The following is a 20,941-nucleotide window of genomic DNA, read 5'->3' as shown; positions in this document are numbered from 1 at the left end:
GCCACAGGCTGCCCAGAGAAGCTGTGGCTGCCCCATCCCTGGCACTGTCCAAGGCCAGGCTGGATGGAGCTCTGAGACTAGGGTAAGTATTGGCCATCTAATTAAAGACAGGCTTATAAAAGGAAATAAACAGCCCCAAATCCCTTTTGCATTGTTTTTGGGGATTTTTTTGCTTGTTTTACTTTTGGCATTTGCTGAAGCCACCCTGCTCTGCATCAATTTGAGCAATGGAGGAGACAGTTAGGTCCCAGCTATTTAACTACAGGTGACTTTGTTCCTTGGAAAAATGGCCCAACTGCAAACTCTTGTGCTCCATGTTTGGAGTCACAACAACTCAGCAGAAGCCAAGAGGACATTTAGTTTCCTTGTCAGAACCCAAGAGTAAAGGAAGAAGTAAGAATCTCTCCCAGCTGCTGGACAGCTGAGGAGGAGGCTCAGGCTAAGATAAAACACTGTGAATCTCCAGGTATAATATATGTAATGCAAACTGGAATTGCGGTGAACTGCAGTGACCAATCCAAGTGAGGAAATAGCTGTCACTGGAGAAAAAAATTATAAAAACAAACAACCAAGTATGCAGCCACAAGCAGAGTTTTCTTTTTTCTCTCCAGCCAAGCTCTGTATTCAGCTCAGTCCAAAAGCATGTTTGTTTTGGAAGCCATAGGCTGCAGAAAAGTGTTTGGCCAAAATCCAAGGGGCCAATAAGCCCAGATGAGCTGAACGAGCTGTGTCCTTGGATCACGAGATTTGGACATATTATTTAATCCTGGATCTCATGAGCACATATAATTGTTGGTTATTTTGTGTCACAGGGTGTGGACCGAAATGCCTTGATAAGGACTAATTTTTTTCCCCCTCACAATTATTACAACTCACAATTTAATTGTATGTTTTTATGAACCATAGCTCACAGCTCTGGAATAGCTTCTCCAAGGACAGTGAGACCACACCAACTTACATCAAATGAGAAATCATTAGGGATGATGTATAAAACAACACAGTTTATAATTATATTTGTTTCAGGGCTCTCTGGAGAAGAGCTTCCTTTCCTTTTTTTTTAATGAGAAATGATCCATCCTGACTTATTCCAGGTTGCTGGAGCCTGGTTTTTTTCCTGGCGTTACTTTGCCTATGACCTGAGCCCAGGACTCACTGGTCTGACACAAATCTTCCAGCTTATTGAAGAGGCAATAAAACAAAATGATGCAAAAACTTAAAGAAGGGAATTATACTAATCAGCATAGATGTCGCTCAGTGAGATCAGGAGCACTTTAACTACCTCAGTTATCCAGTGAGGGACAAGCCAGCTTGCATTTAACCCAGGGTCAAAACCCAGGTGGAATGGCTTCAAAGTGACAGAGAGCAGGTTTAGATTGGATATGAGAAAGAAATTATTCCCTGTGAGGGTGCTGAGGCCCTGGCACAGGTTGCCCAGAGAAGCTGTGGTTGCCCCATCCCTGGTAGTGTCCAAGGCCAGGTTGGATGGGGCTTGGAGCAAGCTGGGATAGTGCTCCTGGCAGTGGGGTTGGAATGAGGTGGGCTGTGAGGTCCCTTCCAACCCAAACCATTCTATGATTCTATGATGACGATGATTTTGCAAAGGCAATGACTACAGAAACAGAAACTTTGGGAAAGTGGATATGTATGGGGCATGTCTGGGTGTCACTTTCTGTAAATCTTGAGCAAATCTGCAGACACTGTGTTTGCACATTTTAAAGAGAAACTTGCAGGTTTCAAAATAAGGAAAAGCTAATCTCCAATGGGATTTATTTCCTACACCCCTATAATCAGCATGCAGGTCCATAGGCCATCTGGGTGACTGGAATTTCTTGCGTATGACATTTCTTATGTATGTTTGCATTCTGCACAACCTCAGTTCATGCTAAGCTGGTCATCAGCTGGTCATGAAGGTGGTAACTTGAATTAATTTCCATTCTTCCACTAGCAGTGGAGACTGGTGGAGGAACCAACCATGGAGCAAAGGATGCAGAAGTGACACCAGTGTCAAAGTGACATGTCATATTCAGGGTAGGCAGGTGGGCCAACCAGCCTCTGGCATGTAAGCAAGTCCATTAGGAATAATGGAAAGGATAATAAAGAAGATATTTTTTTAATTAAGAAAAAAAAAGTGTGAAGTTGCATTTCTAAGTTTTAAAAAAATTGTCAGCCAAGAAATCTTTGCTTTTGGAGAACTGAGCAGTTTGATGGAGTCCAGAACTTCACCTGATTGACTTATTTGAAAGAGAATGCATTTCCCAACCAGCCCTGGCATGGCAACAGCTTGTGACAGCTGTGAAAATGGCCAAAGATCAGTAGGGCCCAGGTGCAGGATCAGTGTCCCAGCAGCTGATGAACCTTTGCACAATGTGACTCTCAAGTTCCTCCTCACCAGCAACGTGACAGACTGAGAAAGCAACATGAAGAACTACTGTGTGTACAATGCAAAAAAACAAACAAACAAAAAAATTGTAGCTGCACATCTACCTGAAAAGTCATTTTGTGAAGGAAAACCTGTATCAGCGGCAGAGTTCAAGACATATTTTTGCCAGACTTCTGTTCAGTCTCATAAATCCTCCTCTATGTGCTCCCTGTCACAGAAATACCTCAAAAAACGGAACCCAGCTCCTGAGCAAAGATGAGCTAACAGAGTTTAGCTGAAAAAATGAACCACTGTTACTTGTCTTGCCTTGCCCCTTACAAACTTTGATCTCCATGTTTCTTTAAAGGACTCTGGAATCATAGACTGGTCTTGCAGTGGCTAAGGGAATCTTTCTATTTTCCTTGCATTAAAAACACTGAGTACAAGGACAATGTTCAGTCATGACTTTCTTCATTTATTATTTAGCCTTTTGTCTTTAAAATATTACTCTTAAAACTTATAGAGAGCAAAGATTTCTCCAATGAAGTTTTAGTTTCAAAGAGATCCCACTAAAAAAATAAGTCTCAGAGCTAAAAAGCAACACCTGCAGTTGCACTGAGGCAGCTCTAACCATATCAGTCACATGCTCTGTTATTACTGTCCCACACTAAAAGTGCCCTTGGCTGATGATGACGTCTGCATATTTTGTCTTTCTGTTTCACTGCGTTCTCCTCTCCCTCTTTTCATTTTCCATTCCTAATTTCTTTAACCTAAGCCTTTTTAATCTCTTCGTCAAGGAGACAGATTTGAGTAAAACATGTGAAACCAAGAGATTGGAGTAAGTTTAAAATTAGGTTACAACAAAGCTTATTATTGATCCTTGTCTTCTGCCTAACAAGGGGAAAATATCCATTTAGTTTATTGGAAACTGTCAATGAATGTAGTGGCAGATGTCATTGAATCCTAGAAATACTTAGATCAGAAGGGGCTCCTGGATGTTTCTAGTCCAAGCTGAGATAACAATGTTGGGAAATAAGAAACTTTACATAAAGCAAAGAGTTTTCCCAAAATAAAACAATCAGCCTACTTTTAGGCACCTTGCAATGTATTACAATAGGAGATGGATGACTGAAGTGACTTTCTTGTTGAGGCTGTGTATCTGTGTCCCCAGGATTCCTTCGGACCTGGAAACAATCACACCAGGAGAAAGAATACACTTTCTCAGACAAGACACACTGCCTGGCAGGCAGATCAGCAGGACTGGGTGTGCACAGGGCAGATTTCAGAATCCAGACAAACTTCAGGCTTTCCAAACCTCAACACCAAACAAGAACATTTTGCAGCCTTCCAGACCTGAGGGGAGCCTACAGGAAAGATGGAGAGAGACTCTTGACCAAGGCCTGGAGTGACAGGACAGGAGGGAATGGTTCCAATGTGACACAGGGCAGCGTTAGATGGGATATGAGGAAGAAATTGTTCCCTGTGAGGGTGGTGAGGCCCTGGCAAAGGTTGCCTAGAGAAGCTGTGACTGGGAAGTGTTCAAGGCCAGGCTGGATGGGGCTCTGAGCAAGCTGGGATAGTGGAAGGTGTCTCTGCCCATGGCAGGGGGTGGGAATGAAATGATCTTTAAGATTCCTTCCAATCAGGCGATTCTGTGATTCTATGCTGGTTTGTTTTTTTTTTTTAATTAAGGGTACCAGCAGCTCTCACCACAGATTGCACCCATCCTCTCTCCCATACCACCTAAGGAAACTCAGACCCCTTAAAATGACAGAAACACTCTCTGTTCAGAAAACAAAACCTTTTAGGGACTGGTTCTGCTTTGCCTGGGAGCTCTGCCAAGGATTTCAGCTGGAGGAGGAATGAGGCCCTTCGTTTCAGTTCATTAGAGCAGGCACACTGCAGAAACTGCTGGTACATGCTGCGGTCCCAAACCCAGTGGGCTGTGCTTACCTCATCTTTTTCACGTAGGTGAGCTGAGCCAGGATGTTTTCTTTAGTCGTGGGCAGTGTGACAAGAATGGGGCCTCCAAATAAGGTCACTCAGGATGTGTTTAACAACACCGGGTGAAGTCTGTGGCAAAGGCTTCTGCACACACACACACACAGAGCATCCAGTGTACATTCCCTCGGCTCAGTGCGTCAGTATTCCTAGAATAACTGCTGGAGAGGCACTCCACCCTTGTACTTCCAAGGCTGGGGGTGTGATCATCCCAGAGCCACTTGTGACAGTGATTTTAAGAAAGGGGAAGCAGAGGGACAGGCCCCTGATTTCCATGACCTCTTTTGAAGAGATGCAATGCAAAGGAAATTATTAAGAGCAGAGGTAGTTTCAAATCTGTCAACCCAAACTCCCTTGTGAGTTGAGCAGCAGAGAGCAAGAGGCTTCCTGAGGCCAGCACAGGCACCCAGATGGCACAGAATGCTGCATAAGGGCAAGCCACCCACCTGTTTAAATATAAGTCAATATGCTTTATTAGGCAAGAGTGCTACAGGTGCTCCTACGTGATGAAAGGAACTCCAGCACTGTGAGGGGACGTGTAGTTTTACCCATAGGAGAATCCTGGAAGGCAAATCCATTCGATTGAATAGAAAACACTTTTTTTTTTTCTCTTTAAAATGAAAATTTCTGAGCCTTTCCAAAAGGTAACTGAAAGTCACTTGCAGTAACAAATTTGTTGTAAAAAAAGCTTGCCTTTGCCTTGTGAGTCCTCTCCAGACTGAGGGGATAAGCAGTAAAAGAAAGCAGCACAAGGGAATGACACACAGCTGCTGAGAGTTTTACAGAGCTGAGGTGGTAAGTTTGGATCAGAAAATGACCTAAAGCTGAAACTCAAAGCAGTCAAAATGGGGGAAAGTCAGACCCCAATCTGCTCCTATGACCCTCAGTTCCTTCTGTGCACAGTTTTGGGTATAATTTGCAATTAAATGATGATACCAGGGAGGCCTGAATGTCACCCGTGTTCCAGCTGAGGCACCTTGCCCTGGCTTAGCCTGAGTTGAGCTGCCTCTGGAGCAAGGAGCAGGAGGCAGCAGGAGCAGGCCTGGGACAAAGGCATGGCAGGGGGAGAGGGGAGTGAGACTCACTAAGGGCTGGAGCATCAATCACAGAATCACAGAATGATTTGGGTTGAAAGGGACCAGGAAAATCATCTTGTTTCAACCCCCTGCCGTGGGCAGGGACACTTTCCCCCTAGACCAGCTTGCTCAATGATTATTTCAAATAAATTTCATCCTGAAGGCTGGGGTCTGTCTTATCCATCTTCTCCTCTCAGCTTTTGCTCTGAAGTGAGGATTTCCTCACTTTACCTGGGTGCCTGACATTCACCATAGGTGGTAGCTCCTCCAGGCTGTCTCCCAGCTCCCTTTCCAGGATATGTCTAAGGAAAGTTCTGCACCTTACTGTGGCACCTGACACTGGCTGTGTAGCATCCCTGCAGTGGGAAGTGGAAAAATGTGGCAATGTGAAATGGTTTTGATCTTTAAATTCAGTTCCATTTTTTCCTTTTTTTTGTCCCTACAACAAGCAATTTCTGTTAATTATCAGCTGAGAACTGAGAGAAGCCATCTCAATTCATCAAACACCACAGAGCAATACAGAAATCTGAAAAATCAATACCAACTCCTGTGGTAAAAGTTGCAGAAATACTGGTCTTGCTGATGCATCAGCATAACATGCAAGACAAGAAATGTTGTCATCACTTGTATTATAATAGACTTGGCTGAAGGAGTAAAGCAGTTTTTCATACACCTGGCTACCCCATCAACAGCTGAATGGGTAGAGAATAAGTGAAATACACACAGAAGGAATAAATGGATCAGCCTGAAATAAAAAAAAATGGACTGTAAAAAAAAACAAATAAAAAACCCCCCACAACAAACCACATGCAGTAGGCATCTATAGGTTTAAAACAAAAAAGTCTATGAAAACCCAAAATTTGTATTAACATCCTCACGAGCAGAGACTTAATAAATTCACTTTATCCCAGCAGATTAAACAGAATTTAGGAAAGTCTGGCATTTTCCTGACTTTGGGGAACTTCAGAAAATGCCAAACAATTTAAGCTTGTAAAAGTAATCTTTGCTTGTCTGACTATTATAAAAAGAGAAACAGATACTCACAACTGGCATGTGCTTAAATGAGGTTGAATAAATTTTTCAAACATCTTAGAATGTTTTCTCTGCCACCAAGGCACTGGAGAGAGATCAGATCAGTGCATGCTGGCAAGCACAGAAAAATGTCATGGTAAATCTGAAACATCAAACCAGAAAAACTCCAGTCATAAAAGAATGACAGAATATTCCAAGAGGGTACAGTGCCTCTGTGAGACACTTCTGCAACTGCCCTTGAAGTATCAACATCCACATTTCCATAGGAGTCTAATAAGAGGGACAAAGAAAAAAACAGAACAACCAACCAACCAACCAAAACCCACAAACATTTGTTCTAAGATCAGAGTGAAAAATATGGGTGGATAATTTCAAGAGTAAATAGAGATATCACTTTAAAAAAAGAGAAGAAAAATTATCCCTCCTTTCCTTCTAAGCTACGCTTTCATTTAAAGAATTTCAGATGCAATAGCCAATAAAACATCTGAGGCCTGGATTGTCTTTAGTGCAGCCAGCTTTGTCAGCCTGCTCAGTTTAAGATCTGACCCTTATACACTTTGGCTAAAAAGTGCTGTCATTTACACAGGTGAATATACTCTGACGCAAGTCTCTGGATTTACACAGCTGTGGAAGCAGGATTTGGCAGAGTTTTACTGATTTTAAACAATAAAAAACCCAAAATCAGATCCATTTTTGCAGTGGGTTATAGTTGTATCAATCCATTAATGTTATCAATCCATTATATGCTGATGGCACAGCTCCACAGCTTGTTAATGAAACTAAGAATTTTTCATGCTGTGTCCATCTAGAGACTGAAACGGAACCTAACACTGCTACAGTTAAAATCCTCAGTTGTCATTAAAGAAATATTCATTTATTGTTTGGTACTTTTGTCAGGTTTATATTAAATTTTGAAAGAAACCTTAACACAGTCTAGTTTTGGAACCTGTCACTGCTGTCATTGATTCCCCCATACACAGTGTCCTATCAGTACAGCATTTGAATGTAATAAATAGAACCACCTGCTTTTTAAATCAGAAAATTTGTTTGTAAAGACCCAGAGCATTTGCAGGACACCTGAGAAGCAGGTCTTGTATCTTAGAACATTTTTTACAAACTGCCATCCAGATGTGCAATGCAGGAGCAAACATCCAGCTTTTAAGTGTTTTACATGTTATTTTCAGCTGGTTTTGGCCAATTTTAGATTATTTATGGGACTCAGAAGGAAACAGGAGAAATAAAAGGGACAGTTTATGTGAAGTAGGCTCTGCTCAAATCAAGTACCCTTTGCTTAAATGGAGTGACACAAATATCAGCCCAACAGGGTTGCTGTGGAACTTACAACATAATGAAGGGGGAGTCAGGCTCAGGACAACTTAATATTAACTTTCGGTATATCTGCAACAAAATTTTAGCTGTATTTGATGTTTCCACTAAATCAGAATGCAGCTTGGAAACAGTGAGGGGAGGTGGGAGTCTGAATAAACATGTCTGGCAAAAAAGAAAGATAATTCAGGTCCGAAGGGTCATTCCCTTCAGTTCAAGTGCAGTGGATTGCCCTTCCTGGATCCAACAGTAGGGGCGTGGGAAGCTTTCAGATGTCAGAGGGTTGTAGATAACATTTGAACATATGATTAGCTTTCGTGAGCTGTCTTTAGAAACCTTACATTTTTCCCCCACACACCTTAGCCAGAGATCCTTCCCTTGAGGTTTCGGGACACTTAAAATGTTGCTTTGCCAAAAATCAAGGATGTGGAGAAGGTTTTCCTGTGTGATGTCATGTTGCTGCCCTTTATAAGCCTCTGCAGAGAAGGGATCCTGTCTGAGGATTCACACTCCAGGGACAAGGGCAGGCGAGGAGGAGACGCTGACCCACCATGGAGCGGCGAGCCATTCACCAGAGCATTCCCTGCAGCTCCCTGCTCCTGCTGCTCTGCAGCCTGAAGGCTTCCCTCGCCTTTCCCAACTCCTCTCCACTGCTGAGTCCCAGCTGGGGGAACGGAGACCACCTGATGCACCTCTACACTGACACAGAGAGGAGCAGCTTCCACCTCCAAATCAACGCTGATGGCTATGTCGATGGCGCTCCTCACCAAACCATCTACAGTAAGTGGCTTCCTATGGACCTCCATGGGAGTAGGGGAGGGACAATGAGATGTTTTACTTCCTCACCACCTATAGAAAATCCCCTTTTCTCATTAGGCAGGCAGGCAGAGGAGCAGAGCCACGGGATGGAAAATATGCATAATTATAAATCTCCTTTTGTTTAACAAATAAAATTGCTCCAAAGAAATCTAGTGGATGGGGAATTTCATTCCTTGCCTAGGACAACTAAAGTCCTATGGTTCCTGTAATACTCTGCAAGGAAAAACCACCTGAATTATCCTTCACTTCATGATTTTGCCCCTAGTTTCTGGTGGAAGTTCCTATTAGAGATTGATAATGACATCCTCCAAATAGCCACTTCCCACTGATGGTGCTACCAAAGGAACTGCACTGAGGGAACTTGCCAGAGCAATGCTGGAAAACTGATGGCATCCATAAAATCTGTATTTTGGGGTAGAGGGCTGAAAACTACTAAAACTTAAGTTTCAATGTGCACAGAACACGGGCATGCAAAGGTCAGTTAAAAAAGGAAAAACTATGAAAGACCAGACTGGCATAAAAGAAGTGTTGAGCCTTTGGGGCTCACGAGAAGAAACTATGGCCTACTATCACTAAAAGGATCTCAAATTGTGTCTTCACAGTTTATTTTATTGTATATTTTATTATTCTATTTAAACAGAGAATAGTTTATTCTTCTTCCTTTGCTAAATACTTGGCCCAAACTCTTTAGTTAGGAGACAAATGTGGGGGGTTTTAAGACTTAGGGTTCTTTTATAGCATTTTAAAAGTACTTCTCTCTTAGCAGCACTCAAATCAGAAGTAGCTATGGATCATAAAATCAAGTTGTTGTTGTTATTATTATTATTATTACTATTATTTTTACACCTATTTTATACACTCAGTTAAAAATCTAAGCCTAGGTAATGAAGCTTTTACATAAGTAAATAAAGATGTTTTTCGAAGTTATAATTTAATTAATGAGGAAAAAGGATTATATTCTGCTATTTTTTTAAGGAATTGATAATGAAACACTCACAGAAATGCTGGCACTGTCTTGTTATTCTTCCTACATATTTAAAGATTTTACAAAATTCATTTTATGTATGTTGGTCAAGAACCAGTGTGGGATTTTAGAGAACAACAGACAGCAAAATATCACATTTTCCCATATCTGCCATAAAACAAGTATAGCAGGACTTGGAATGGAGCAGGAAAGATGGAAATCAGACAACAAAAGGGCTATTTAGAGGGAGGGTGACTGATTTGCTGCCACTGAGCCACCAGACAATAGGAAGTGCCAAGTTCTGCACCAGGGTGGTATGGCCTGGGTGTGCACAGATCTCCTGGGTGGGACAAGACAACAGACACTGAGTCAAATGCAAGGAGCAGGTCAAGGAAAGTTGTTATTCCCACTTTACCTGGCACCAGTGACATTGCTCTTGGAGCACTACAGCAACCCCAGTTCAAGTTAGTTGAGGGGAAGGTGGAGCTGGTCTGGCAGAGGGTTTTCAGGGGGACTTGATCATGATCTGTTGTGGTTTTAGTCCAGCAAAAGGGATGTCAAGGGCAATGTAATCACAGAATCACAGACTGGTTGAGGCTGGAACGCACCACAGGGGGTCACCTGGTGTCACCTTCCTGCTCCAGCAGGGCCATCCCAGAGCACAGGGCACAGGGCACAGGATTGTGTCCAGATGGCTCTGGAATATGCCCAGTGAGGGAGACTGCACAGCCTCTCCGGATAATCTGTTCAGGGCTCGGTCACTGCACAGGACAGTTCTGCCTCCTGCCCAGGAGGAACCTCCTGGGCATCAGCTCCTCCCCATTCCTCTTGTGCCACTGCTGGGCACCACTGAAAAAATACCACAGGGCCGTCACAAAGATGAGTGGGACAAACTCCCCCTGGACGTGGGCAATGGCAGAACTGTGGACAATGTCCTCAGACCACGATTTGGGACTTCAGAGGGAAAAAAAGTTGTATTTGGGACGTTAGTGCCACATTGGAACAGGGCACCCAGAGAGGTGCTCTTTATCCTGGGAGTTTTCCAAAGCCACAGCGAACCTGATTTAGGGTGGCCAACAGTCCCAGGTCATGTGGGAGGTTGGTTTGGACCCCCGGAGGTCACTTCCAGCCAGACCATCCGTGGATCTGTAAATGCAGTGTTGAACTGGATCTTGGATTTTTTTTTGTTGTTCTGAACAGGTGCCCTAATGATCAAGTCTGAGGGTGCTGGCTCAGTTATAATCACTGGTGTGAAGAGTGGACGCTACCTGTGTATGGACATGAAAGGAAACATATTTGGCTCGGTGAGTGACCTTTCCTAAGCCCTGAGGCTGAATGGCCAGTGCATTCTGCTGCTGTGGTGCCCATTTCCCCAGCCAGGGCAAACCTGGGTAGCTGCAGGTGGAGGGGGAAATCTAAGAGAGGATCTGACACTTAGCTCCTTTGATTGTATTAAGTTGTAGAGCTGACAAAAATCATCTGAGGTCCTGCCTGGGTAAATGAGGACAAAATGAGATCCAGTGAGGGACCCATCTGTAGCACAGAGCTGTGGGTTGGGACCGTCTGGGAGAAACCAGGGTTTATCATTAGAATTCCTTTGCTGAAAGCATGGACATGCAACTCCAATCTACATTTGGGTCAGATACAGACCTGGGAGATTAGAAAAACACCTGCTGCAAGATCTCATCCATCTTTCCCTCTTTAACCAGTGTTTGTAATTCACCAGACCCCTCTGCTCACAGGTGCCCTATTTTTTCCCCTCAGCATTACTTCAGCCAAGAGGACTGTGTGTTCAACCACAGGACACTGGAAAACGGGTACGACGTGTACCAATCCCCCAAACACCACTTCCTGGTGAGCTTAGGCAGAGTTAAACAAGCCTTCTCCCCTGGTATGAACCTACCACCATACTCCCAGTTTTTGTCCAGGAGGAATGAGATCCCTCTGTTCCGATTCAACACCCCTGAGCCCCACAGAAACACCAGAAGCGTAGATGTTGATCCAGCAGATCCTCACCAGATCCTGGTCCCGCAGAGGAAGACCCCAGCATTCGGCTCCCAGATGCAGCAGCCAGCAGACTTTCCCCACATGCCCAGGGAGCCCATGAGGATCAACCAGAATGATGTGGTGAACCCTGATGATCCCCACGCTATGATGGAGGCCAGGAGGTACCCAAGCCCCCGCTTCTACATCACGAGATAACTGCGGCCCCCGCACTCGCCAGGTGAAGACAAGGGCAAAAGAAGCTGTCTGTCACACTCAGCCTGAATGACAACGTGGCCCTTAGAAACCTGGGAGACATTCATTGGAAAAAGTTCCTTAGCTTCAAATCTTGTTTTGTCAGTAAACTGCCATCTGTAAGTACAAGTTGGATTTTTTCAGCTGGGGCCCTACTGGAAAGAAGATCCATTTTGAAAAGAATCCTTTTAGGGTCTGAATCACCTTAAGTTTGCATTAATGAGGAAAACAAAAAAAAAAAAAAGAAATCCCTTGTATGAAATGGGAAACTGATGTTATGTTACTGATGTAGAGACCTGGAGCATCTGAGATTCCAGCAGAAACAGGGAATCCTCTTACTAGCACCATCCTGTCCAAGCACAAACTGCCAGGTGGTGTGTCATTTTATTATATAAAAATTGCCACATATGTCATGTATCCAGTATCTGAAGGGGTTTTAAGGAAGCTGGAGAGGGGCTCTTCATCAGAAACTGCAGAGACAGGACAAGGGGAATGGCTTCACACTGACAAGGAGCAGGTTTAGATTGGATATGAGGCAGAAATGGTTCCCTGTGAGGGTGGGGAGGCCCTGGCACAGGTTGCCCAGAGAAGCTGTGGCTGCCCCATCCCTGGCAGTGTCCAAGGCCAGGCTGGATGGGGCTCTGAGCAACCTGGGACAGTGGAAGGTGCCCCCGCCCATGGCAGGGGGTGGGAGTGGATGAGCCTTAAGTTCCCTTCGAACCCGTCCTGCGATTCTTTAGTTTTAGCTTTTAAGTTGGAGCTTCACTCTCTCTTCACCCATAAGAGTCAAAAAAAGGTCACTCTGCTGTACTAGGAGCAGCAGACATGGAAAACGAGGAACTGACAGGAAAACAGGACAGGATTAAAGGGTTCTATGGAAAAAGAACAATTTCTGACACTGAATCCAAGCTGAGGTTTTGAAAAAAAGAGGAGAGTCTCACTCTCTCTCAAGTGCTTCTCTATCACAGTTCTACATTTACTAAATTCTAGCATCCCAATATGGAAATAAAGATCATTAGTTTTGCATATTTCCAACCCAGAGAGAAATACCAGGATTAATAATAATCAATAGTGTGTTAAACAGAATGGTTTGTTTTGCATAATACTGAACTGAACTCTACAGGGGGAAAAATAAAAAAATTATCTTTTTTAAGTATCAAACTATTACTATTTGGACTATAACGAACACTCTTGTCTAATGAGTGAAAATTAGGTTTGTGTTTAGAAATGGAATATCCAATTAGCATCCATGTTTGTATTCAGTTCTGAGCAGGTATCAGAGGCTTTATACTTGTAGGAGTGAAATTACTGTTAATCAGGAGATCTCTAATGGTGACAAAACCTTTTCCCATGATTGCTTTATGCTTTGGGTAAGTTCACTTTGAAAAAGCTATTCTTGACAAACTCTGCAGAAATCAGGTGCAAGGCACTGATGAGCAGCACAAAAATCCAGTGTGTCAGAGATTTGAGAAGAAATTTTTATTTTGTGGGGTTTTTTTTTGTGTGTCAAGACACAGATTCTTCTGCTCTGTTTATTCAGAGTATTTATCAGCCTGACAACAACTTGAAGCGGTACACTGCTCCTCAGTGTGCTCATAGCAACATACAAAAAACATTAGGTTGGTTGCTGCTCTTTTTTTCGAAGTAGTTCACTGAAGCCACTGGAGTTACATCAGTGCAACAAAATCAAAGTAAGACCCCCCTGTGCTTCTTGCTTTCATTTAATTTTTTCTGGATTTAGCACAGCAGCAGGACTTCAGACAGCTTTTAAAATAATCTCTCTTTATTCCCCCACATATGTCTATATACACGGTATCTCTTCATCTACCACATCCAACTCATGTTGGAAAAAGCCATAGGTCCTGATTCTGCTCTTAGAATAGTTTTCCTACATGGAGAGATTCCTAATTAGTGTAAATACTTACAAGCACAGGACAAGCCAAATGATCAGGATTAGTCCAAGAGTTCCATCTCTTGGAATTTGTTTCTCTAAACTCATCATGGTTTTGATTAATTTCTGAAGGAAAGGAGTGATTCTAAGGAATTAAGGGAATTGCAGGCAGGCAGACAGTTGTGCTTTTTCTTGCTTATTCAAAATACAGCAAGACTTTTTAACTTGCTGTCTATACAGTGGAGAGGTCTGATTTTATTTATGTTCTAGTTTGATGACTTTACTTGATCCCTATACCATTATTCTTGGCTTTCGATCCTTGAGAACTCTGGACTTCAAGTACACCAGCAAAGTTTGCATTTTGCATTAATTGCTGGAAACTCCACAGAGCTCCTCTCTAGGACTCTGAGGCAACTGCCTTACAACAATTGGAATCCTTAAAAGCTCTGTCCACATTAAATTTTGATGGGAAATGTTGGTGGGGTTAAATCTACAGACCATCTCTATATTCCTACATTAGAACAAAGTAAGTAGGGTTGCTCACTCTATCAGTAGCCAGGGGATAAGTAAGCTAAGACTGAATACAGGGTGGATTTTCCATCAAAAAACCTTATTTGTAACTATAGGCAACTGTATCAAAACTTCAAAGAATTTATTCTTCAATGGAGATGCTGGCAATCACCAGCTAGTAAGAAAGCATTACTTATTTATGTCACGATATTTATTTATTTATTTGAGTGGGTCTTAAATCCCGCAGAGTATTTATAAGTATTTATAATAATGTATTATAGACACTATTTCCTTTTATAAAAGTACCAATAAACTTTTCCATTCTCTCCAAATGGTGGATTCTGCATTCTCTGTTCAAGCTCCCCCTTCCAGAAGTACTTGAGTGGACAAATAAATGGTAACAGCAGTGGCTGAAAATGTTTGTGTGCTGCTGTCCCCTGTGACTTCCAGCCTCACAGGTTTCAGCTTCCTAGGTGTTTCATGCACTCCAAATATAAGAGTTCTGTGAAAGATGATGAGAAAAATGGTGTCTTAGTAGGTCTAGACTGACCATGAAGGGATTTTCACCTCTACTGGGAAATGTCTTTTACAAGCAATGGAAACGCACTGGTCTGTCAGTTCAGTCCTGCTGGGAATTATTTGTGATCCTGACGCAAAGAACTTGGGATAAAAGATACTTGGTAAATTAAAAGCCTCTGTAGGGAGGGCTCCAAGCAGGGCCCAGGCTCTGCTCTGGGGGGCCCAGCCATGGCACCAGAGGAACGGGCAGGGACTGATCCCAGGAAGTTCCCCCTGGACAGGAGGCAGAACTTCTGTCCTGTGCAGTGACTGAGCCTTGAACAGATTGTCCAGAGAGGGTGTGAAGTCTCCTCACTGGGGATATTCCAGAATTGTCTGGACACAATCCTGTGCCCTGTGCTTTGGGATGGCCCTACTAGAGCAGGGAGGTGGCACCAGATGAGCCACTGTCAGGGTCCAGCCTGACCCACTCTGTGAAGACTCAAGCAGTTTTAAGATTGGAAGTTCATAGTTTCCTCCTCTGCATGCTATTCTGCCCCACATAGTTATTGATGATGACTTCTCACTAATATTTCCACATTTCTGTAATTTTATTCTAAGTCATTACAAAAAATTGCCCCCGAGGGACTTAACTAGCAGCTTTACTCCAGCACAGTGCTTGACCTTGGACATTACTACTTCTATGCCCACTAATTCCTTGCATACCTACTTCACCCTTTTTTTTTTTTTCTCCTAAACAACATTTTTCTTTTCCAGCTGAGCTGATGGTTTCATTGCAGCATTAAGCTTTCAATTAAAATTCAGCAAGATTGTATTTCATTTTTCCCTTGCCTATACATTAGTTACTTCATCAAAGAACTACCCAGTTAATCTGGAGTGAACTACTTACGGTAAAAATTCATTTAACTAGATTCCAGGTTTCATTTACCTCTCTTATCTGTAATTACTTTCTCTTTCAGAATTTGTTGCATTAACCATTATTTAAATTTCTTTGGAGAACTAGAATTGTGTGATTCTTGGGACTGTGCTGTGCAGGGCCAGGAGCTGGACTCGGTGATTCTTGTGGGTCCCTTCCAACTCAGGACATTCCATGATTCTAGAACTAATTTTGTGATTTCTGCCCTTCTGGAATCAAACCTCCTTTTTTCACCTCAAATTTAAATTCGGTAAATTCACTTTTCAATGGCAAGCTCTTCCAAAATACATTCAGGACTTCCTACAGTCAAGTCTGGTGCAGCACCCCGCTCCCATTTAGCTACGGCTGGATGACCCAACCAGGCATCAGAAGGAAAGAGTATTACGCTCAGTTATGCCCCCAAAGGAGTTCTGCCTGGACCTCAGGTGCATTCCTTTGGTGACCAGTAACAGCCTGCTCAAGATTTCAGGGTTTTATCCCAGTACCCTCCTGTGCCATACCCTCTGTGCCCTCGGGAGCCCTGCTGCCAGCCTCTGGCATTCAGGTAAGTAATCCATTGCCACATGGGGTCCCTGCAGCCCAGGAAGCCCAGAGCTGTTTGCAGGTGACACCAGAGCTGTCTGTCACACAGGAGACCCTCCTAAATGGCACTGGAGTCACCACACACACACATATCCCCTGCAGTGGCTCTGCCATACCCATGGATGCCAGAAAAGCAGCTCACAAATCACTGTGCAGTTCATTTGTGCCCATGAAGCTGCCATTTGCCTGGGATTACAAAGATCCAAAAACCTCAGGCTCACAGCCAAAGCCCTCAAAAGCAGGACATACCTGGGGGAAATCTGACATATTTTAAGTCTGTGCATTTGGGCTGTGGATCTGAGGCAGCAAAAGCTTGGGTAGAGAACGCATCTGATTTAAATTCTGTTCTAAATGAGACCAAAAAAAAAAAAAAAGGAAAAAAAGAAAAAAAAGAAATAAAAGGGAAAAACCTCCTCCTATTGCAAAGGCAGGGTTATGTCTGGAAAACATTGTTCAACAGAGAACTGTGGAAATAGAGAAAATATCTTTGCTTTAGAGGAGGGAAACTGTGATACTACCAGAGCTCCATTTCCATGATCCCAATAAACTGTACAGATTTACTGTACAAATGCACAAGAGTCACTTGACCAAAAAAATATTTAGTCTCAATGTTGATGTAAAAACTTAGAAAGAGGAGTACTATACATAGACCTAAAGAAAACAGCTTTTAAGAATTAGCTTCAGAAGCTTCCAAAATTAGTGACTTTTTAATGCAGAGGGAACCTGACATCTGACATAACAAAGGAGAAATAACAAGTGCAACTATTTTACAGCAGGCTGCGGCCAGGTTGTTGTCCTGTCTCCAGCAACATCAAGAGCAGATACTGAGGGAAAAAGCACATCTGGGGAACTGCATGACACTCTTGACTGCTTGTACTCCCTTGGCCACTAGCAGATGTGTTTGCAGCATTTTAGTGTGTTTTACAAAGTCTGAATTGGGAGATTCTGATGCATTTTCACTGAAAAATGTGACTTCATTAAGTTAGGAGCTGTTTAGAAAACCTGAGTGGTTTCACCCTTTGGTATTCTTCCTTCACCACTGTACCATCTGCTTGCCCTGTGTGAGAGTTACAAGAGGAAAGAATTTAGTAACAGTAAGTTGAAGAAAACAATCACACAGGTTTTTTAGGCTGGGTCTAAATTTTAACAACCTATACATACAAAAAAAAGAAGGTACAGCATATTATAGAGGAAGAGTCAAAAATTTCTCTGGGAATAGTGTTACCCAAGCAGTGGCAAAGCACTTAACAAAGAAGTAGATGTTCTCCTAAGTTATGGCATCATCAGCAAGAACAAAATATTAATTACCTCCTTGAGAGCAGGTAAGAAAGCAAAAGAAGCCTTTTAAAGTGAGAAGCACCCCAATCACTAGTGTGTTTTGAAATATGTGACAAACTGACAGACTTAGGGAGAAAAACTTGTCACTTCTCCACTCATCCTCCCTCATTTTCAACTCCATCAGCCTGGCTCCAAGAAGAATTGATGGAATGACTGGTAAAATTCAGGACATGGCAATTCTATGGGAGTTTCAGCTGTTTAAAGCACTGACAGAAGAATTCCCTGCTATGTAAGTGGCCTGCCTGAAATAAACTGGCACTACCCAGGGACAGGCAAATTCAGAAAGAACTCCTGCCCCACTCTCTGACCATTAACTCTGTTAGAAGTCATAATTAAAGCTTTTCTATCTTCATTGGCTCTGACCATCAATTTAGTATTGAGGAGCCTTCTAGGAAGACGCATTTCACAAAGAGCTTGAGGAGTCCATGCAAAAGTCCATACATTCCCATTTTCGTTTCCTGTGAAAACTTATTTCCTTCAGTATACTGAGAAGGAATTATTTTATTGCTGAAAAAGAGCTATGGACAGTTTTAAACAACATCAGCCCTAAGAGTCTTTCTCACAGTAAAAGGCCAGCCTGGGGTTTTTCAGGAAGAAAAAAGAGGAAGTTATGTGATCTGAACAAAAGCTTCACAGGGGAATATTAAGAAAGATTTTTACCTCAAAAGAAATACAGATGAAATGGGAGTTCTATTCAGGAGCCTTTAATATTTAATATTTTTTTTAAACAGGCTTAAAATATGCAAATGAAGAAAAAAATATGTGAATCTTATAAATAACAGAAACCAGATAAACTCACACTGTAACACCACAAACACCCCAGTGGGGAAAGAATGCAGTATTAACACCAGCAATCACCAAACAATCAAACTTGCCTCATTCTAGGCAAAAATATTCATAGAATCAAGTGCATGACTGCAGCTGACAGAAGGATTCCAGCCAGGTACAACTCACCCCAGAAAGAAAATTCCTTTTCCAGAAAAGAGACCATTACTACGTGCACATGAGGTTCCTCATCCTGCTCACAGCTTAAAAATAAATACTCTTGTGTTTGTGTGCAGCGCTCTTCAACAGAGATCTTGACAACCTGAACAATTTCTTAGGAAATACTCCTGGCGAGGTAGGTTTATCATCATTCCCACTTTACAAATGGAAAGGAGACTTGCCCAGAGTCTCACAGATATTCAGTGTCAGAGTCACATCCCCTGGCTCTGCACCAAACCTTTCCCACTGGGCAATGCTCCTTCCTAGGTTCTACTATTGCATTCAAAAATTTATTTTAAGACAACATGTATGTTTCATATTACAATATAGCATTTTGTAATAAAACAAGAATACAGTATAGCTCAGCTTTTGAGGTACCACTCCCCTCCCCAAACCTTTCACTAGGAGGTAACCAAAATAATTATGGAGTAATGCAAAGGAGTTGTTTGAAGTATGTGCTGTAGGAGCAGATATGCAAGTGACTGGAAGTATTATGTTTCTGAGAACAGAGAATATTTGTTTTATTTTGCTACTGCCAACTTATACTGGGCACTAGGACCATGTAAATTGTGTTTTTTAAGATAGCAAGCAGTTGCATGTCTCCCTTTTTGCAGTTTAGTGTCAGCAATTCCAGTCAATCCCAGTAATTACTACAGATACTTTTCCCAAGCTTAGCAAAATGGTGATCTAAACCCATTTCCCCCCCACAAGGACTTTTAAAACACTTTTGAAGCTACACATTCAGCTCCCACATCCACTAAGTGAGAGTCTTGGTTAAGACAGACACATGTGATTTCAGGTTTTAACAAATTCCCGTTTCCAAGTTTTATAATGAAATGACTGACTCCTGTATTGGGACTGACAGAAGACAGCTGGGACTTGGTTAAATTTGCTGGTAAGGTACAGTTGAGATCTGAAACAAAATAGCCAATCCAGTTCCTCATGTAGGCTCCATGACTCACCACCAAAATATTGGCATCTAATACCGTGGAAGATCCACCGCCCTCAGAGCTCGTCTCTGCCTCACTGCAGTGGTTTGTCCAAGGGAAAACAAACTGTTCTCCAGATGTTCCTGAGCTCCTGCCTGGTGCACCAGGCTTGCTGTGCTCCTTCTGCTCCAACTCAACAGCCAGCTGGCACAGAAATTCAAAAAATTGCCTCGCACGCTCTCTCACCTGCAGGGAAAGGCCAGAAGGGAATCTTGTGAAGAATGAAAAGATCACTGTGAAGCAAGCAAAGATTTTGCCTTTCAGAAACCTGACACGTAACTACTTCAGTTAAAAGACAAAGATTTCTCAGACAAGGCTCAGAAGCCAATGTAAGCTACTGACTGCTGTGCAAACTCCTCAGCCCTCCAGAGAGCAATTGCTATCATCCTCCTGTGAGCCAGAGCTTCATGAGGAGTCAGTCTCAAAATCAATATTTTAGTTATAAAGAGATTCTGCACTTGGCAGCCACTGTTACCAGACCAAGCAGTGTTTTTTAGCTTAGAAAATATCTCTGGTTGGGCTGAGCTCTCAGTAGAAAGCTCCCAATAGCTGCAATTGCACTGATAAAAAAGCCTAGAAAGCAGGGCATAAATAAAAAAATAAATAAATACCATACTTCATCCAGTGTTTCTCCTCCAGAAGGTGTGAATGAAGGACATTGCTCTCCAGCATCCTTTGCCATAGCCTTGAGGTCAGCCAAAGGCCTTCCTTCTGCAACACCGTATTTCTGTAAGGGAAAACCGGGGTTTGGCAGGATGTGTCAGGTCTCCTGTGCCCCTTCCAGAGGGCGCAAACAGCTCTTCACAGCTTTGTTTTCTTGCATTCTCAAGGCTTAGCTACCTTTTACATTTTATTCCAGTTTTGGGCGAGGAAATATCTTTATACATATCCTTTTAAACAGCAGAGATATAGATATAGATACATGCTGGGTAGACAAATACATTAAGAGCAACATCTCATTTAAAGCATGGACATTCACGACATGACCTTCAGCCTGATCTTTGCCTGGAGATTTTTTTTTCCACTGACACTCATTCCCAGCATACAAAATTCAAGTGTCTTTGTGACTGAGGTCACAGTGCAAGTGCTTCTGTACTGTCATGGTTTAGCATAGTTCGGGTTTTTAGTTAAAGAGGGCTCCAGCGACGGAAGTAATTCTCTTGCAAAGAGGTGCTTACAGCTTCCTCTATGACCCGACAGAACCAATCAACTGGCTAGTTTGAATACTGGCAACTTTTTAAAGCCGCTTAAGAAGCTTGACACACCTCTGTGATCCACATTTAGGAACGAACAAACCCCGGGAAAGCTCTCTGGCTTCCAGCTTTTGGACAGGTAACTGAAGGCCCGCGGCGCGGCCAGCGGGGCCGGGCTGCTCAGTGTGGCCCGGCTGGGTCAGC

General features: G+C 42.8%; 2 protein-coding genes across 4 annotated transcripts in view; one reads left to right on the top strand and one right to left on the bottom strand.

The window, feature by feature from the left end:
• TIGAR (TP53 induced glycolysis regulatory phosphatase) overlaps positions 1 to 20,941 on the bottom strand; it is a 52,524-nt gene that overhangs the window by 23,580 nt on the left and 8,003 nt on the right. The window contains exons 5-7 of one of the 3 annotated variants that reach the window (XR_001865684.1): positions 20,161 to 20,271; positions 19,518 to 19,730; positions 6,481 to 6,610 (exon numbers count right to left, since the gene is read on the bottom strand). Coding sequence is in view for 1 of the 3 variants with exons in the window: in XM_008642426.2 (XP_008640648.1) it covers positions 19,272 to 19,730; positions 20,161 to 20,271 (570 nt within the window). In the remaining 2 variants the exon portion in view is untranslated. Of the gene's footprint in view, positions 1 to 6,480; positions 6,611 to 18,253; positions 19,731 to 20,160; positions 20,272 to 20,941 lie in introns of those variants that run through there. The other 2 variants (XR_001865685.1, XM_008642426.2) reach the window with 2 other exon arrangements.
• FGF23 (fibroblast growth factor 23) lies at positions 6,638 to 12,299 on the top strand. Its single transcript, XM_008642476.2, has 3 exons — positions 6,638 to 8,574; positions 10,778 to 10,881; positions 11,342 to 12,299. The coding sequence occupies exons 1-3, from the start codon at positions 8,346 to 8,348 to the stop codon at positions 11,777 to 11,779; spliced, it is 771 nt and encodes a 256-aa protein (XP_008640698.1). The 5' UTR covers positions 6,638 to 8,345; the 3' UTR covers positions 11,780 to 12,299.

This window comes from Corvus brachyrhynchos, unplaced genomic scaffold (assembly GCF_000691975.1).
Source record: "Corvus brachyrhynchos isolate BGI_N302 unplaced genomic scaffold, ASM69197v1 scaffold209, whole genome shotgun sequence".
In the NCBI taxonomy this organism is placed as follows: Eukaryota; Metazoa; Chordata; class Aves; order Passeriformes; family Corvidae; genus Corvus; species Corvus brachyrhynchos.
Note: the sequence above shows the minus strand (reverse complement) of the source record. Positions and strands in the feature narration are given on the sequence as shown.